Source organism: Drosophila pseudoobscura, chromosome X, assembly GCF_009870125.1.
Source record: "Drosophila pseudoobscura strain MV-25-SWS-2005 chromosome X, UCI_Dpse_MV25, whole genome shotgun sequence".
In the NCBI taxonomy this organism is placed as follows: domain Eukaryota; kingdom Metazoa; phylum Arthropoda; class Insecta; order Diptera; family Drosophilidae; genus Drosophila; species Drosophila pseudoobscura.
Window position 1 is genome coordinate 57,730,652 of NC_046683.1, and position 16,512 is coordinate 57,747,163.

The window sequence follows — 16,512 nt, forward strand, 5'->3', positions numbered from 1 at the left end:
CATGGCGCGGCTTGAATTGATGGACTCAACTCGTGTTAAACATCTTTTTCGAAAATATGCTAGAGCTAGCTGCGATCGGTGTAAAGTTGCATACATATATATTTGTATATTTGTATATCAGCAAAGATTCATTCGTACTCACGTAAAGATATATGCACGAGAACATGAGTACATGAGAGGCTGGATGGCAATTGGAGTCTCGAAACGAACGTTCACTACACTTTCGCACCTCGCTGGCGCCGGTCACGGAAAAAGAAATCTATACGAAAAACAAAGGCACGCCCGTGAATGTGAAAAATTAGCACACATTGCCAGTGGTGCGAGGGAACAGTTGGATATTTTGAAAAGTTTCAAATAAACAAAATTGCTTCACGCCCTCGCTTGATCGCATCACAGAAGAGGCACCCACCGACGCCCGTGTACAACAATATTCCTGCTGGCCTACAAGATCTTGCCAATAAGGGTCAGAAAAGATGGCAAGGGTATAATTAGTTGCGTGCTCTGATTAATTGCCGATTTATTCATTCGCAAGAATAAATAGATGACCCCACGAGGCGTACAGGGAGCGGCAGCAAGAACACCAAATTGCCGACAGCTGGAGCCAGCCTCTCGTTTGGTCGGTCGGTCAGTCGAAAGCGAACGTTTATTATTGTATTGGCCTGGCCGCAAGAGTATAAACAAATAACAACTGACAGAAGTGGGCCCGAGAAAAATGGAGAACGTGCGCTTCTCGATAATCGTAAGTGATGCGGACATGCCATGCCATGCCCATCCCTCCTCTCATCAGAAAAGTACTCATCTGTGCCTCAAACATCCGTTAATTGGTTTGTTTGTTTTGGCAGGAAAATGATCTTAAATGGAACTCGGAGAGCGATCAGGCGGCCGACCAGGACGCTGACCTGCTCTTCGACAAAAGCAGCGTTTCGAGTGAAGCCAACTTTGATGCGGACTTCAGCAAAGAGGCGCAGAAGATTTTCGACCGCCAGCAACAAACCCAGAACTTGTGGCGCCCGCAAGAAATTGAGCGTACATTGTGTGCAATGCCTAATGCCAAGCACGTCTTGGATATGGTAAAGACGGGATGCATTTTGGGTAAGTGGGAAAACCCGTGGCACTACCAAACTTAGTCTGACGTATCGTCTTCCCCTCCCATCGCATCCCAGAACTGATTCCCGACTCCAGCGAATGCAATCTGGCTCTGATTTGCTGTTCAATATACGGGAGTGTGGAGAACATTGTGTATCTGCTGAACCACTACAATGCCGACCCGAATGCCACCGACAACAGGGGTCGTACACCCCTGCACTTTGCCTGCTTTCGAGGAAATGCTCCGATTGCCAAGGTACTGCTCGATCGCGGCTCCGAGCCGAATCGATGGGATGCCAGAAAGGAGGTTACGCCGCTGCATTGCGCTGCCAGGTGAGTTGCGAGGAAAGAGGCGGGGAGGTCTAATGTGTGAGTATTTCTCTGCGTGGGCTGGTCTAACGACAAAAATATTCTCCATCCAAATGCATCCATGCATCCACTACGCACCAAATACTAACCTCCAGCCACAGAGTGTGTACACATGTGTGTAACTAAAATGTTCTCGCCTCAGTTCCAAGAGCGTTGAGTGCATTCTCCTGCTGCTGCGTCGAAAGGCGAACATCAACATCGGCATCGAGAAACTATCTGCCTTGCACTACGCCATAGATGGGAACGCCGTAGACTGCGTCGAAATTTTACTCAAGTATGGAGCGGATCCGAACACCCCTCAGGTGTACACCGAGACACCCCTGCATACAGCCAGTGCATTAGGTTTCACCAAGTGCGTTCAATTACTCCTCAGCCACCATGCCGATGTTCGCTCGCAGTTCTATGAAGGAAAAGTCACGGCGTTGCACTTGGGTAAGCAATCTGGCCTCCAGAGACATCCAAGAGGTATAATTGGATGGTGTATCCATTTTTTTAAATTACAGCTGCAGAGAACGACTACGTCGACTGCGCGCGACTTCTCTTGGAACACAAAGCAGATGTCGACTGCCGAAATGCCAGCCAACAAACGCCACTACATATAGCCTGTCTCACGCAGTCGATCGCTACTGTCCATCTGCTTATATCATACGGCGCGAATGTGAATGCCACTTACCGTGAGGGCAGAACGGCTCTGCACGCAGCCATCGTGAAGAAGTCCGATTGCCTGGACTGCTGCTACGCTTTATTGACCGCGGGTGCGGACGTTAATAAGGTGCGTAACGGTAACGAATATTCCCCGAAGTCATCAATCCAATCCCTGACGATAACCCCACGACTTTGCAGGCTGACCATTTCGGATTCACCCCACTTCACGCTGCAGCGTTCAATGAGTACAGCAACTGTGTCTTTGCGTTGATTGGCAAGTGGCAATTTGAATTATCGTCTCCCAGAAATGGAACGATACATGGTACAAAAGTTGGGCGCAAACTGATGCAGTTTTCTTTCAACAGAACACGGAGCCGATGTGACCGCCCGCACCGATGGACGTGTCTCAGCGCTGTCGTTCATAGTGCGACGCACTCCCGAAATAATTCCGAAACTAATGAACAAATTTAGCTCTTCGATCAAGGCCTACGATCACGAGCTTGGCAATGTGGACTGCCAGATCTATCTTGACTTTCAGCCCTTGGTTCCCAGCCGATCGATGGAGCGCGGCGAGACGGAGATGCTGCTCGCGCTGATAGAGGTCGGGCAAAAGCGCATATTGATGCATCCACTCTGCGAGACGTTCCTTTTCCTCAAGTGGCGCCGCATCCGCAAGTTCTTTCTAATGAGTCTTGCCTATCACACCATCTTCGTGCTTCTGTTCACCCTGTACGTGATTGGAGTGTTTGCACGCTCCTGCAAGGACGGGGCGACTTGCATAGCTCCAGGCTATATTTCCACAAGTTGCTACTTTGTAATCGTACTAAATTGCATTCTGCTCGGAAAGGAGTTGTTTCAGATGGCGCACGGCCTCCACGGGTATGCGAAATACTGGGAAAACTGGCTTCAGTGGTCAATTGTCTTTGGAGTGTTTCTCTGTGTGGTACGTGTTCGTCGGAACTAACTCCCTAGCCAATCGTTTTACCCATCAACCGCCCACTTATCTCCTCCCCCCAGTCCCCGGAGATCGTGCGTACTGGTGACTTGAGGGCGGTCCCTATATGGCAGCACCATGTGGCCGCAGTGGTCATCCTCCTAGTCTGGCTGGAGCTGATGATGTTGGTTGGTCGCTTTCCCATATTTGGAATTTACGTTCAAATGTTTACCAAAGGTCTGTACTGTACCCAAAATATTTTCCTTTAAGCTGCACTATTGGAACTCATTAACTCATTTATATACTCACATTAGTGGCTGTTAACTTTGGGAAATTTATGTTGGCCTACATATGCCTGTTTGTGGCCTTCGGGCTAAGTTTCGCTGTGCTCTTCAATGATTACCCAGCCTTTGAGAACATAACATGGTCATTTCTGAAGACTATTACTATGATGTCCGGCGAGCTGGAGTTTGAAGACATTTTCTACGGGGACTACGCCGTAAAGTTCCCCGTCACCGCCCACATAATCTTCTTATCCTTTGTCCTGCTGGTCACTGTGATTCTAACCAATTTGATGGTAGGCTTGGCTGTCAGTGACATCCAAGGACTGCAAGTCAGTGCCTCACTGGACCGCCAGGTGAGACAGGCAGAACTTGTGTCGCGCTTAGAGAGTCTCTTCTTTTCGCGACTATTAAGGAATGCGCCTGCCCATCTGATCCAGCTTTGCAAGCGGAGTGCCTTGTTGAGCACCTCTCGCGACAAGCTGCAGTTCGCATTTCGACCCAACGATCCGCGTGACAACCAGTTGCCCGAGAACATCAAGCTTAATATATACAAACTGGTGGCCGAAAGGCGTGACAGGAATCAGAGTCTCCGGCGTCGTCAGTTCGAAAGCAACTACAACATCTTCAGTCGCAGTCTGCAGCGCCAGCAGCAGTGCCCCCAGCCGCAGAGAGACGCGGCTGACACGACCCAGAATAAGCCGTCACAGCAGTTCTCCCATATGAACGAGCTGCTACGTCCTCGGTCTGCCACGAATGTCCCGCAGCAGCTTCGACAGGAGCACGAGGTGACGGTCAACCTGAAGAACCACACGAATGCCCTGAGTGACTTACGTATCGAGGTGCAAGCACTCAAGGCTCAGCTGGGGGATCTGATGACGAAATTCGAGCAGTTCTCAGAGAACGCCACACGCAAATTAAACTACAGTGCTGATGAGCTCTGCCGCATGCGCCAGAGCCAGTCGACCAGCACGGACCCACATTGTCAAAGCCGCCATTACCACCGATGAGATTGGACGAGTGTCTAAAGAAATGTTTCCAGTTTTACTTTGATACATATACCATTAAAGAACAGAAATAGTTAGGTTATGAGTGCACCACTCCTGATTGCTTGAATGTTGAACGCCTAGCGAGAGCTGGTCAGCCATTTGTCATTGGCCTGATTCCAAACAAGCGTCTCGTCATTTGGTTGGGGATCGCCAGGGGCTATAAGGGTCCATGTTTGCGTTTTCGGATTATACGCAAAGTTCTTCGAGTTGAAAGGTGGCGGCGGAGCTGTTTGACTCACGAGAGGGGGCCGAGTGATGGGCACAATATTCGGATATGCGTTGGGGGTACCAACTGACTGGCTACTGATGTACTCTACCTGCGACTTGGGATTGTGGTTGTCCACAGGCGCTGCCAGCACCCCGACCTGCCAGATCAATGCCACAAGAGCTGTAAGAACGATCATCGACTGGTGTTTTGATTTCTACAGAGATAGTGCGTATCAGACTTACTGCACATGTAGGACACACCGAACCACGACATTCTTTCGAAAGAAATCGCCGTTAAAATGTCGTACTAAACAGACAAACGGCGCGATTGCGACTGCTCTAGAGACTGAGACTGAGATTCAGATTGCGTTTGAGTTGGGGTCGGCCTTTCACATGCCACAGATACAAGCGCGAGATTTTATTACGTTTTTATATGCTTACGACACTGATGGATCGACTGTTTTATTACTCGTAGCAAGCTGCAAAATTACATTTTGAGGGTTATATCCAGCCACATCTATTCTCGCCTCATCTGGGCAGGGAACCGGGGGGCTGGTGGGGCTTCTATGTATTCCGACAAGCTCCCAAATGTATCCGTCGGATATCTACGGATATGCGTTTCATGGGAACTCATGACCTTTCGATCAGGTGCAATTATCAGTCATTTCCACTTACTCTGACCACATCTTACGGCGCAGTCGAATTTCCCTCCATTGTAGTAGTTCACGTTGTCGCTGCCACAGATGGGATTGTACTCGCTGGTCGCCGGACACGACTGCAAGCAGGCCAGGTACTGCGGGGACTGGGTAGTGGGTTGTGGAGTCGTTGTTGTGCCCCCACTTTCCGGCTGTTGCTGCGGCGACGCCAGCCAGGGGTTTCCGACTCCCAGCTCGTTGCTGGACTGAGGATAGGCCGAGAGGCCGACAATCAGCAGCGCAATGCCTAGGAGGAGAATGTTTGGTTTTGTCGCTTAGTTGCTGCCGAACAGATAAGACACAACCCACCCAATAGACGGATATTTTCCATTGTAGACAAGACCAGCGCCCAGCGGGTTGTGTGCTTGACTCTGAAACTATGACAGGTCTGAATCAGAGCAAGCTTGATGGCGAATTTATAAGCGTACACCTTATCCGATCCGATCCATCCATATATTTACCCTCTGCCCATAACAAAGAGGGTTCTCTCTTCTCTCTCATGCTTTTAATATTATTATATATGTACATACACATGTATACACGTAAGGAGTATTATTATAGGGCGATACTGGCAAAAGGAACATTTTATTTACTTCTGAATCGATAAACCAGTATTGAGAGATCAATGTTTATTTGCAATGAGAGTGCGGGAAAACCGGACGGACGAGAATCAATTTGTTTGTATAATTTCTTTGTGTATTCTGCGTACCGTACGTGCGTACGAGATACGGTACTGACAGTTGTTTGATTTTGATTTATTGTTCGGGACATTCTGCAATTTGAATTTGTTTTCTAAAAGCTTTACAATTTAGACAACTCAATAATTTCTATAGAGCTCACTTAGATATGCATGTGCTATGAATAAGTAGATGGAGCATCACAGATTTAATTTAGGCCTAGCTTTCGCCTAGCTATGTTTGAATATGTATGAATAAGTTTTGGCTGAAACTTTCGGATCAGATATGTTTGGGTAACGACTGCGGCCAAAAAAGTAAATTATATACTATAAAAGTATAATTATAGACTGTTTTGCCGCATGCTATAGACCCGCTGCTGTGAATTTGGGTGGTATTGCTGTTGCTGGCGTATGCGCGCCAGGTTTTGTTGCTGGTGGTGGACCTGCGCTTGTGCTTGAGACCCAACAACATTTGAGGTAGTAGGCCGTAAACTGTTGGCAGTGTCACAGTTGGTCGATCGTTGTTGCTGATTGTGCAGCGACTTTAGCTTGTTTTTACCGCTTAGCTGATTTTTGGGCGTGTTCAGTGGATGCTGGCTCTCGATATGCAGAAACCCAGTCAACTTGTTGTCCCGTATCATAAGGTAAATGGGTACCACGGAAAGCAACTGCAACTTGCGGGGCGTCTGCCTCACGTTGAGCTCGGCGATCAATATAAAGTTGGGCGCATTCTGTGCGTTCACGAGAACCTTCTGCGTTTTGTAGTTAATGCTGATAACATGCCCCGATTCCAGGGTAACTACATTCATCATGTGCTGGTATATTTCCATGACCACAGCGGTCATGCGGACTCGCTGCTTGTTGCCCACGTATCGTTTGAAGTACAAGTTGCACGACTCGTCGCCTGCATTTTTGGCATTGTACTTGCGCTCGTTCGCAATTTTTATTAGCGAGTGCAGATCTGCGGGAGTACGGCACGGGGGTGGGCAGTAGTGAAGCGCAGCTGCCAGTAGACTAGAACAGAAGAGACAGAGTTATGCAAAGCAAAGGAAAACATTGAAATGTACGGCAATTACCGATGCACCATTACGTCGGGATAGCGACGAATCGGGCTGGTGAAGTGGGTGTAGATAGGAATAGATAGGGCGTAGTGCCAGAGATCGGCCGGCTCAGTTCTTCCTTCGCTGCAAAAGTAGCTGCAATTTGAAAAGTAAAGTTCAGAGTCAAACGTATTGAGAGTCAAAACGGCAGCGTCACTTACTTAGCCCTTGCCATCGGTTTCATCAGCAGGCGACTGAGGCAGAAGCTCATCGCAAGGGGATTGGGGGCCTCTTGGCACATTCTTATGATGCTCTGTTGAAGGGCCTTGGAAGAGCTGTAGTCCAAATTAAAGCCCAAGGTCTGAAACTTCTCCCGCAATGCCTTTAGTGACTTCATAAGCGGCGGCGGGTGATTGCGAAGCACGGCAATCTCCGGGAACGCGTCGTATATAAACCGCGCCACAGCCTGGTTGGCCAAAAGCATATACTCTTCTATCATGCGATTAGCCTCTCTCTGCATCTCCACCTCAAAGTCTTCTGGCTCGCCACTGATTGGATCGAGGACAAAGCGCAGCTTGGGATTGTTGAAACTAATGGACCCTTTTTCATAGCGTGCTTTACGCAGCGAGCTCGCAATGCCATTTAGGCAGAGCACTCGCTTTACTACATCACTGGCTTGAAAGCCGTTCAGGACGGTGGGGAAATCGTGTTCAGTGAAGCGCTCGTGCGGATTATCAATGATCTTCTGGGCGTGCTCGTAGGCAAACTGAGTGCAGGACCTAATAATGGTGCGAGTAAACCGGGGCTTTTCCTGCAGCTGCACCCCGTTTCTGTCCATACGCCAAAACACCGAAAACGCAAGCTTATCCTCACCAGGCAGTAGAGAACAGCGCATGCAGAGCGTTTGCGGAAGCATGTGGATAACTTCGTTTGCCAGATATATTGACGTCGAACGCTCTTTGACGATATTGTCCAACTCGGAGTCCTCTTCAAGGTAGTGAGACACGTCAGATATGTGCACGCCGATCTCATACTCGTTATCTCCCAGCTGCTCAATGGAGACTGCGTCATCCAGGTCACGCGCAGTCAGTGGATCTATGGTAAATATGCATTTCTTCCGCAAGTCCTGACGTTTGTCTAGATCTTTCGTGCTCCCCGGAGGAATTTGGTTTACGAACATGTCGTTAAATCGTTGCTCGAAAGGTTTTATATCGCTCAAGTTGTTGTGGATCATAATGGCCTTGATTTCGTCCGGCAAATTACCAATGCGGCCCACTGGCTGAATCAATTCCGCAATACAGTGGCCATTGCAGTCAGTCTCGAGGATGTGGGCTAAGTAGAGCAGGCCACACACTTCAGCTGGCTGTTTGTTTCCTATGTGCTTCTTGCAGGTTTCTTCCGGTATGTAGACCATCGGAAGGCGCAGATCGAAGGGGCGAAACTTGTAAAACAAATGACCCTTAGAAAGCTCCGTTGGATTGGTAAACGATATAGAACCGACAATTTGGCGAAGCTCGGTTTGCTTTACAATCCCTATGACGAACGCCTTGGGGCAGTTGTCTGACGATATTACGACAACATTGTCAGCATCGGCGTCCGAGTCCTGTGACGCGGTCTCCTCAGAGAACTCCTCGTCTTCGGCTGTCAGTGGAAAGCGGTTAATCAGTTGCAGGGTTTCACTTTGTCTTTTGTGGAAAAAGAAACTTACCGAGGGTCATGGATTGAGCGCCAACATTTAAAACGAAGGCACGCACCGTATCCCCTTCGAAGGCGTAGCGTCGAGCCACTGGCAACAGTACAATACCGTCACGCTCGAGACCTTCACGATCAGTGGACATTGTGATAAACGCCTGCTTATTGTTTTTGCGATTTACTCGAATTTCATCCTCGACGACGCGACCAAGCCCTTCTTTTGCAAGGCGCTGCGCATGGGCCTCCAGGTCGGAAAAGTCCCCAGTAAATTTCAAACTTGCTGGAAGTTTGTGCTCCGCACCTATGTAGTTCCGAACAATCTTGTTGATATACGCGCGCATCGCCTCCAGTTCGGTCTTTAATGACTGTGTTTTAGTGTTTTCACCTGCCGCCGCGTCTCGTTTCTTACTTTTGCGCTTCCGTGCGGATTTGGCTTCTTGTGTGGTCGCTTTTTGCTTGTTGTTTGTTGTGGCGCTGTTGCTGCTTGCGCTTGACACCTCCGACTCGCGTCGTTTGGTTTCCTCATTCCCGTGCTGATGCCTTCGATTAACGTCGTTGCCACCGCCAATACGCTGGGGCATTTGGCGAGGATTAAATTGTGGAGACATAGCTACCTGTTGTCGGCCCTTGTCATCAGGGGGTGTCCAATCCAGCTGCGCCAGCACATCACTTTGGCGAATGAGGCGAGCCGCGTACGCATTGACCTCTGGAGACAGCAATGAAATCTTTTGAACTAGCTCCTGTAGAGCGGTTACCTCCTCCCTGAGGGCTCGCTTAGACCTTTTTCTTTGCTTAACAGGTTGTCGGGCTGTCGAGTTGGCTGGCTTCATATGAGCCTCCACTTGGGGCGGATTTGTATGCATTGGCATCTGCTCCGGCGCCGCAGTGTTAGATGGTCCTGGCAAGTGATATTGCACGTTCATTGGAATTGAAGCCCCGACCATAACGGAGCCTGCGGAGCGTGCAGCTCCGTTGCTTGTCTGTGACGGCTGTTCAATAGGTGGTGCTGTAGGACTACACCACATATCTGATGGCAGTGATGCGTTGATACTTGCACTTTTCGACTGCAACTCCATCTCTCGGCAAGCCTGGTGCAGACGGGCCGCGAGGCGTTGGGACCGTGCACGCAGGAAATCGGTGTCGATGGGCCCCGAATGCGGTTGAATTGTCTCTAGGGTCGGATTCAAGGGAGCACTGTCGCCGCTACAAATTTTTCTCTCCATTTCTCCGCCCACATCAACGTCCGACGTTTTTAACATGTAAAAGAAGTAATTTGTTTTAACAAAAAATAGTTTCCTCAAATTGTGAAAATCACTTTCTCGATTTTCGATAGTCTGACAGATACGAGCGTACTTTTTATTCTCTATCGATAGTTCAGTCTGAAAATGAACGACGGTAAAGTAAATAACATATTGTTTATTATTCAGGAAAATAAAACCAAAATCTACCAAATATATAATCCACAGAGGAAATTATAAAGCAGCGACTTCTTATTGATGGCGACGGCACTGGAGAGGACCGACGCCTGAATGTGCTTCTAAAGCAGTTTCTTAAGTATGCAAACGCCAAAAACGACTCGCCGGAAACTAGGTACGAAAATGCTTTAAAAGTGAAGCACAAAATGTAGCCTTTGCTTGATTTTATAGCCAAATTATGTATGACCGTCTGATGGCTCAATTTGCCCAGTGCAAGCTGACGGCGTTGAAAAATGTCGAGACTCTGCAAATGATCAAAGAGGAGCGAGAGAACTACACCAAGCTTGTGGAACAGCACGAGGAGAGCATCGAACTGGCCAAGGAGGAGATCGAAGCCAGTAAGAAGGAGCTGGTGACAGCTAAGCAAATACGAAAAAATAAAATGGAATATGATTTGTTGGCCTCGCTCATCGACCAGCAACCCGATCGGAACGGCACCCAGAAGCACATCGAAATCATTAAAAAAGAGATTGATGACCTTGTCCAAAAGAAACTTAAAATGGAACGCAAGTTTCAGAAGCGCCGCAATGACTTTACTCTTCTGATGTACAGTATCCACGAGCTGGAACAACAATTAGATCAGGAAAACAGCTCCTCGTCCTCGTCTTCATCCTCTAGCGAGAGCGATCCCACATCACACCCAGACTTGGACGACAACAATGGCATAATGGAGGTCAGTGACGACGAAGACGATGATCTGAATAATAGTAGTCCTACCAAGTTCGATGGAGTCCGAGGAGAAGTTAAACTCCCCTCCGTCTCTACAGAAGACTCCAAAGCCATGTCTGTAGAAGAGGATGCTGTGCTCGAACTAAGCATTGACAAAGATGAGCACGATGTAGACGTTGTGGTTGCCTGTTAGCAGTAATAATAACATCCCAATATATGTACAAGAGCCGAATAATAATTAAAGAATTGAGTTTATTCTGGATAGCGAATGGCTTACATATTTGTTTTATATTTGATTATATGCGGTAAGCTTGGCCTTTGCTTGTATAGGGATGTTGAGTTTTTTTATATATATATTTTTAGATGTTTAAACAAAAAAGGTGAACGTTTCCATAAAATGCTAAAATTATTAGTAAGGAGGCACCCTATGCATGTGTGTGACCTAGAGAGGAGGGGCTGCAATGCCATTGATGGTTTGAACCATCGATATACATATACACATTTCCAGGCATCCAAAATTTTTAAAATAATTCGACTACCACAAAATTGAGTAAACTCAATGCTTTTGCGTCTGCCCATATATATTTCCTCTATTTTTATTTACCAGTTTTGATTATTTTATTATTATTTTACTATTTTAATTATTTTATTTTAATATTCAACCAATTTGTTAATTTCAGTTTGCAACAGACTATCTCCCTATTGTACACTATCAAATTTCTCGAAGGAAATTTTCTACATTACATCCTTTTTAACTGCGCTTAATTTAATTAATTTTCCAATCATTGTAATGATTCCATTCCATGCACACATACCCTGGGGGAAATGGATGTTATAGAATTGAGAAAATGTTTGTCTTCCAATGCTCAGTGGGTGTCAGGATCGACATAAATATATACAAGATACTAATAATGTACTTGAATATGTCTGAAGAATATCAATTTGAGAAAAGGTCATAATAAATTACGTTTGATCTTCATATAAAATTAACGAAATAGGGTGTACAAAGACATATACACAGCAATATTTCGACTGTTTTTTTTTTGTTGAACTTTTTTGTTTAAACCTTGTTTTAGTCAAAACACAATAAAAGCAAGGACTAAAAACTAACCAATTGTATAGAAAATGGATTCATCAATGGGCTAAAATTTGGTGGGCACGGCTTAATGTTCTATATAGCTAGTAATATTCGTCGGAATATCAAAAACGAGAAATATGTAACATAGAACTTGACTTCGTCAGTATATTTACGGTATATTTTTCAAATGAGACGGTATATTTTGGTATATTTCTGAGCGTCGGACAGTATATTTCATCGACGGATCCGCGGCCACACTGTTCATATGTTCATATGTATATGTGTAGGAAAAGCTAACTTAACCAAATATAATCAGATTTAAGTCATACTGTTTGAACTTTAAGTGTTTGTGATAAAACAAAATGAGTGACGAAAAGAGGTAAGTGAAAAGTATAAATTATGCCATGCACATTTTTTTTTTTTTTTGTTTTTGGTTATGTCCGTGTGTGTATATTAATTTCTTGTGTTCCCATTACAATAGTGGAGAGGAGCATCGAGCCAAGCTCAAGAAGCAAAAGAAACATAAGAAACACAAAAAGTCCACATCCAGCAAGAGTGACAAAGAGAAACATGTCCACAAAAGGCACAAAAAGTCAAAGAAGCGTCACCACCACCATAGCGAGTCTTCCCATGACTCTGACGGTACAGAACATCCAAGCGCCAAACAACAGAAAAGCTATGGACTTAGCGAGAAGTTTTCTGAAATCATGCAGAAGGCAAGCCGCAATGGCGCCGAATTGTGCATCTCTAGCTCGAAATTGCAAACAGACCCGTGTAGTCTCGTGGAGGAAATTACAAAAACCATACAGAACAAGGTTCTCCCAGTTTTGGAGGTGGCCAGTTCGAGCAGCGAGAGTGATGTGTAAGTATATGCATCTGGATTTCTAAATGCATTATCACAACCAAATTCCTCATGAGGGCCTTTTATTCGTTTAGTTCTTGCTACAATTCTGATATATGTATGCACATATGTATTTGCACATTTCAGCCCCATGGATGTTGCTAGTCCGATTATTGCTGCCATGATCGAAGATGAGTTGAATTTAGAGGACCTGATGAAGCAGAAGGCATTGCTACAGGCTCGCCTGGGCGCGTACATGTCGGACCCGGACGCTGATGAAAGAAGTGAACCCAACTCACGAGCACAATCGGTGCAGTCCAAGCAAATAGCCAGCAAGGGCCAATCGCAGCCCTTATTCCAACCGCAGGCTACTGCAACTAGTAAAAATGTTAATAATAAACAGTCTAGCATCCATAACTCAAATGAATCCGATGTTATATTATTGGATGATTCTAGCGGAGGCCAGCGCACGCCCTCGCCTACGCCAGAGAAGCGAAGACGACAAGCACCAGCATCCCCAGCAGCGCCTAGAAGTCGAGTACGCGGCGATACGGTTCTTGGAAGGCGTGAGCGACGCTCTAGAGACCGGGATCAGGCGCGTAGCCGCACTCCCCCTCGCCGGCGTATGGAGGAACAAATTCGGCCCCGCAGTCAAAGCTCCCAACGACGGAATCATCAGCAGAACAATCGTAACATGGAAGACTTACGCCAGGAGATCAATCGCGATAAACAGCGAGAAAGGCATGAGCATAGCCGGGATCGGGAGCGCCGTGGACCAGGATCTGGCACAGACAGGCCACAAGCCACGGCCGAACAACGTGCTGGTCGTCCACGGGAGAGAGACAGTCGCTTCAATCGCCAGCGGTCTCACAGTCGCAGTAAGTTTGAGTCGGACAGGCGCCGTGAACGTGAGCGCTTCCAAGATCGGGATCGCGGTGGCTTTGGTGGTAATAATCGTGGTGGAGCACGGGGCGGCGCGGACAACGACCGAGATCGTTACAAAGGCTCACTGAGCGAAGGCCAGAAGATTCACGACAAGGAGAGCAGTGACGATGAGGTTAATCTGGACATTGACATCAACGAGGATGACGATGATGAGGAACGTATCATTGAGCAGCGTCGGAAGAAGCGCGAAGAGCTTCTCAAGGTTAGTCATCCTCTTAGTCCTTGCTAAATAGTGTATGTTTAAGCTGAATCTTTGCAATAGAAACTAGGAACAGGGCAGGAATCGCCCACGCCTCAAAATTCCAACTCCTATGAGTCTCGTAGCACTTCAGCGGGCTCGTCGCAACGGGATCGCCAACCAAGAACTCCCACACCCACGCTCAATGACTTGGATCACCCCAAGGAGCAGCAGCAGTTGGACAATTCCAACAGCCAAAAGAATAGTTCAGGAAAAGAGAAACGCAATGAGTGGGACATGTTTGCTGATCAGGATGTTGATTCCAATTTCGATGTGAGTCACAGGCTTGTAAATTTCTGTCCCCAATTCTCCCATTGCTTCAACTAATCCTCTGTTCCATCTCCTAGTCGCCCAGTACAATTATTCACAACAAGCATCAGCATGAGAATCCTGCCCTTACTGACAACTGGGATGACGCGGAGGGATATTATCGTGTGCGCATTGGTGAGGTTCTAGACAATCGCTACTTGGTCAGTGGCTATACGGGTCAAGGTGTGTTCAGTAATGTGGTGCGTGGCCGTGATCAGGCTCGGGGACAGGCCAATGTGGCAATCAAGATCATTCGCAACAACGAAATAATGTAAGCATAATATTAGTTTATATGTTGCCCTTTTTAAGCCTGTTGAATCTTCAAATGTTATTTCCTTTGAACAGGCACAAAACCGGGCTGCGAGAGCTTGAAATCCTTAAGAAACTGAACGACGCTGATCCCGAAGATCGTTTCCACTGCCTGCGCTTGAATCGCCATTTCTTCCACAAACAGGTAATATACATATACACAGACTTGTTGGATATTATTCAAAGGTCGTTGATTTTTCTTTTATAAAAATATTTTTTTATTTTTCCCGGTGTAGCATCTCTGCATGGTGTTCGAGCCACTGGCCATGAATTTGCGTGAGGTGTTAAAGAAATACGGCAAGAATGTCGGGTTGCACATCAAAGCTGTGCGCAGCTACACTCAGCAACTGTTTTTAGCCCTCAAGCTGCTGAAAAAGACGGGTATCCTGCATGCGGACATCAAGCCGGATAATATTTTAGTCAACGAGAATAATTTGATACTGAAGCTGTGCGACTTTGGGTCTGCTTCGGCAATAAGTGACAATGAAATTACTCCGTACTTGGTGTCGCGGTTCTATCGATCGCCAGAGATCATTTTGGGAATACCATATGACTATGGAATTGACACTTGGTCTGCTGGTTGCACCATCTACGAGTTATACACGGGAAAGATTTTGTTCAGCGGAAAGAGTAATAATCAGATGCTAAAGTTTTTCATGGACGTGAAGGGCAAGATACCGAATCGTATTGTGAGAAAGGGTCAATTCAGAGAGCAGCACTTTGATCAGAACTGCAATTTCCTCTATCACGAGATAGACAAGCTCACGGAAAGGGTAAGTTTTGTGATAATTTCGTATTTGCAAGAGCACAGGATTACGTTACTCACGTCTCCCATTTGCAGGAGAAGATTGTTGTGATGCCAGTTGTAAAGCCATCGCGTAGCCTGCAGCAGGAACTGATTGCTGATCAAAATCTGCCCGATGATCAGCATCGCAAGGTCACTCAGCTCAAGGATCTGCTAGAGAACATGTTTGCCCTGGATCCAGCGAAGCGGATCTCCCTCAATCAATCACTAATGCATCCCTTTATTCAGGAGAAAATGTAGAGATGAACAGCGACATCGAATAAACGTAATTCTTTTTCCTAGCCCGTAAGACAACCGATACGCCCAACTCGCGTTAGCTACTAGTTTTCATTTGTTATCAGGCTAAAAAAACAGTTCGCCTAGAAGTCACCCGCACCATACATTTACACGATTACAAACGATGTAAATATGCCCTGTGGATTTTTGCCTGCAGCTGTACGGCTGTAAGGCATGGGGTTTTGGTGAACGAATTAAACAAAATATGCTTTCGATTAGAAATTGTTCCGGAAATTGTTATACGTGTGTGTAGTGCGTGTATATAAATATTCTAAAACTTTGTATGAAAATGCATGTAACCGATTTCCCACACACAATATATATATATATACCTATATAAACATAAATCTAAGCACCGTTCCCGATCTGTCGACTTGTCTTAAGAAACATACATATTAATGTGTACTACCATTTCAGTGTGGTGTGCCGCTGATAACGGAAGAGCGCTCCTTGGCCGTGTGGCTGACTCAACTGGTAATAATTTATTTATACGACCTTGCAGAGGATATCCTTTAGTCCCATACTGGCGATAGTCAGTCGAGAGCATTTAAGATTTATAAATTAAGCACATGTTTTATTTTTTGTATGATCTTCTGTTTATTACAAAGAATGATTGAGTATTTTTTCGCTTAAATTGCTTACTTGTTCGTACACTACAAATAAGTTAATTTTTTATTAGTTTATATACACCCTATGCACATGACTACACACTTGACTAAATTGTGTATGAAAATACTCTTCAAGAAAGAAACTTTATATTGGCTTAGATTAAATATAAAGCGTTTTTCCCACTCTCTTGTGGGCCAATAACACCGACGACTCTATCCATTATTGTTGTTAAAAAACAGTACAGTAAAAACGTACAACAGTATAAGGGGATTATTCTTTACTTA

At 46.1% G+C, this 16,512-nt stretch overlaps 6 protein-coding genes across 8 annotated transcripts; 3 read left to right on the plus strand and 3 right to left on the minus strand.

Moving 5' to 3' along the window:
• The first annotated feature begins 138 nt into the window (after nucleotides 1-138).
• pyx (transient receptor potential channel pyrexia) lies at nucleotides 139-4,415 on the plus strand. Its single transcript, XM_001352464.4, has 9 exons — nucleotides 139-739; nucleotides 843-1,092; nucleotides 1,164-1,419; nucleotides 1,598-1,887; nucleotides 1,959-2,227; nucleotides 2,299-2,374; nucleotides 2,466-3,043; nucleotides 3,118-3,271; nucleotides 3,349-4,415. Exons 1-9 carry the CDS (start codon nucleotides 713-715, stop codon nucleotides 4,323-4,325), a joined length of 2,877 nt encoding a protein of 958 aa, XP_001352500.3. The 5' UTR covers nucleotides 139-712; the 3' UTR covers nucleotides 4,326-4,415.
• On the minus strand, nucleotides 4,337-4,935 carry LOC4812145 (uncharacterized). The gene is made up of 2 exons (XM_003736128.3): nucleotides 4,815-4,935; nucleotides 4,337-4,752 (listed from the first exon to the last, which is right to left on the minus strand). The coding sequence occupies exons 1-2, from the start codon at nucleotides 4,843-4,845 to the stop codon at nucleotides 4,442-4,444; spliced, it is 342 nt and encodes a 113-aa protein (XP_003736176.3). The 5' UTR covers nucleotides 4,846-4,935; the 3' UTR covers nucleotides 4,337-4,441.
• An 11-nt stretch (nucleotides 4,936-4,946) lies between these two features.
• Kaz1-ORFB lies at nucleotides 4,947-5,717 on the minus strand. The gene is made up of 3 exons (XM_001352466.4): nucleotides 5,576-5,717; nucleotides 5,247-5,513; nucleotides 4,947-5,176 (listed from the first exon to the last, which is right to left on the minus strand). The coding sequence occupies exons 1-3, from the start codon at nucleotides 5,595-5,597 to the stop codon at nucleotides 5,136-5,138; spliced, it is 330 nt and encodes a 109-aa protein (XP_001352502.2). The 5' UTR covers nucleotides 5,598-5,717; the 3' UTR covers nucleotides 4,947-5,135.
• A 99-nt stretch (nucleotides 5,718-5,816) lies between these two features.
• Nucleotides 5,817-9,962, minus strand: Dis3l2 (Dis3 like 3'-5' exoribonuclease 2). Its single transcript, XM_001352467.4, has 4 exons — nucleotides 8,691-9,962; nucleotides 7,204-8,623; nucleotides 7,019-7,138; nucleotides 5,817-6,956 (listed from the first exon to the last, which is right to left on the minus strand). The coding sequence occupies exons 1-4, from the start codon at nucleotides 9,931-9,933 to the stop codon at nucleotides 6,284-6,286; spliced, it is 3,456 nt and encodes a 1,151-aa protein (XP_001352503.4). The 5' UTR covers nucleotides 9,934-9,962; the 3' UTR covers nucleotides 5,817-6,283.
• A 30-nt stretch (nucleotides 9,963-9,992) lies between these two features.
• Nucleotides 9,993-11,087, plus strand: thoc7 (THO complex 7). 2 transcript variants are annotated; one of them, XM_033383444.1, is made up of 3 exons: nucleotides 9,993-10,074; nucleotides 10,141-10,264; nucleotides 10,321-11,087. In XM_033383444.1, exon 3 carries the CDS (start codon nucleotides 10,328-10,330, stop codon nucleotides 11,009-11,011), a length of 684 nt encoding a protein of 227 aa, XP_033239335.1. In that variant the 5' UTR covers nucleotides 9,993-10,074; nucleotides 10,141-10,264; nucleotides 10,321-10,327; the 3' UTR covers nucleotides 11,012-11,087. The 2 variants fall into 2 exon arrangements, with proteins under 2 accessions (XP_033239335.1, XP_001352504.2); XM_001352468.4 differs by having other exon boundaries at nucleotides 10,059-10,069.
• Nucleotides 11,088-12,119: 1,032 nt separating this feature from the next.
• Prp4k (Pre-mRNA processing factor 4 kinase) lies at nucleotides 12,120-16,429 on the plus strand. 2 transcript variants are annotated; one of them, XM_015188153.2, is made up of 9 exons: nucleotides 12,120-12,275; nucleotides 12,378-12,758; nucleotides 12,885-13,884; nucleotides 13,945-14,193; nucleotides 14,268-14,500; nucleotides 14,575-14,683; nucleotides 14,775-15,311; nucleotides 15,380-15,608; nucleotides 16,037-16,429. In XM_015188153.2, exons 1-8 carry the CDS (start codon nucleotides 12,259-12,261, stop codon nucleotides 15,581-15,583), a joined length of 2,730 nt encoding a protein of 909 aa, XP_015043639.1. In that variant the 5' UTR covers nucleotides 12,120-12,258; the 3' UTR covers nucleotides 15,584-15,608; nucleotides 16,037-16,429. The 2 variants fall into 2 exon arrangements, with proteins under 2 accessions (XP_015043639.1, XP_001352505.2); XM_001352469.4 differs by having other exon boundaries at nucleotides 15,380-16,429.
• Nucleotides 16,430-16,512: the final 83 nt, after the last annotated feature.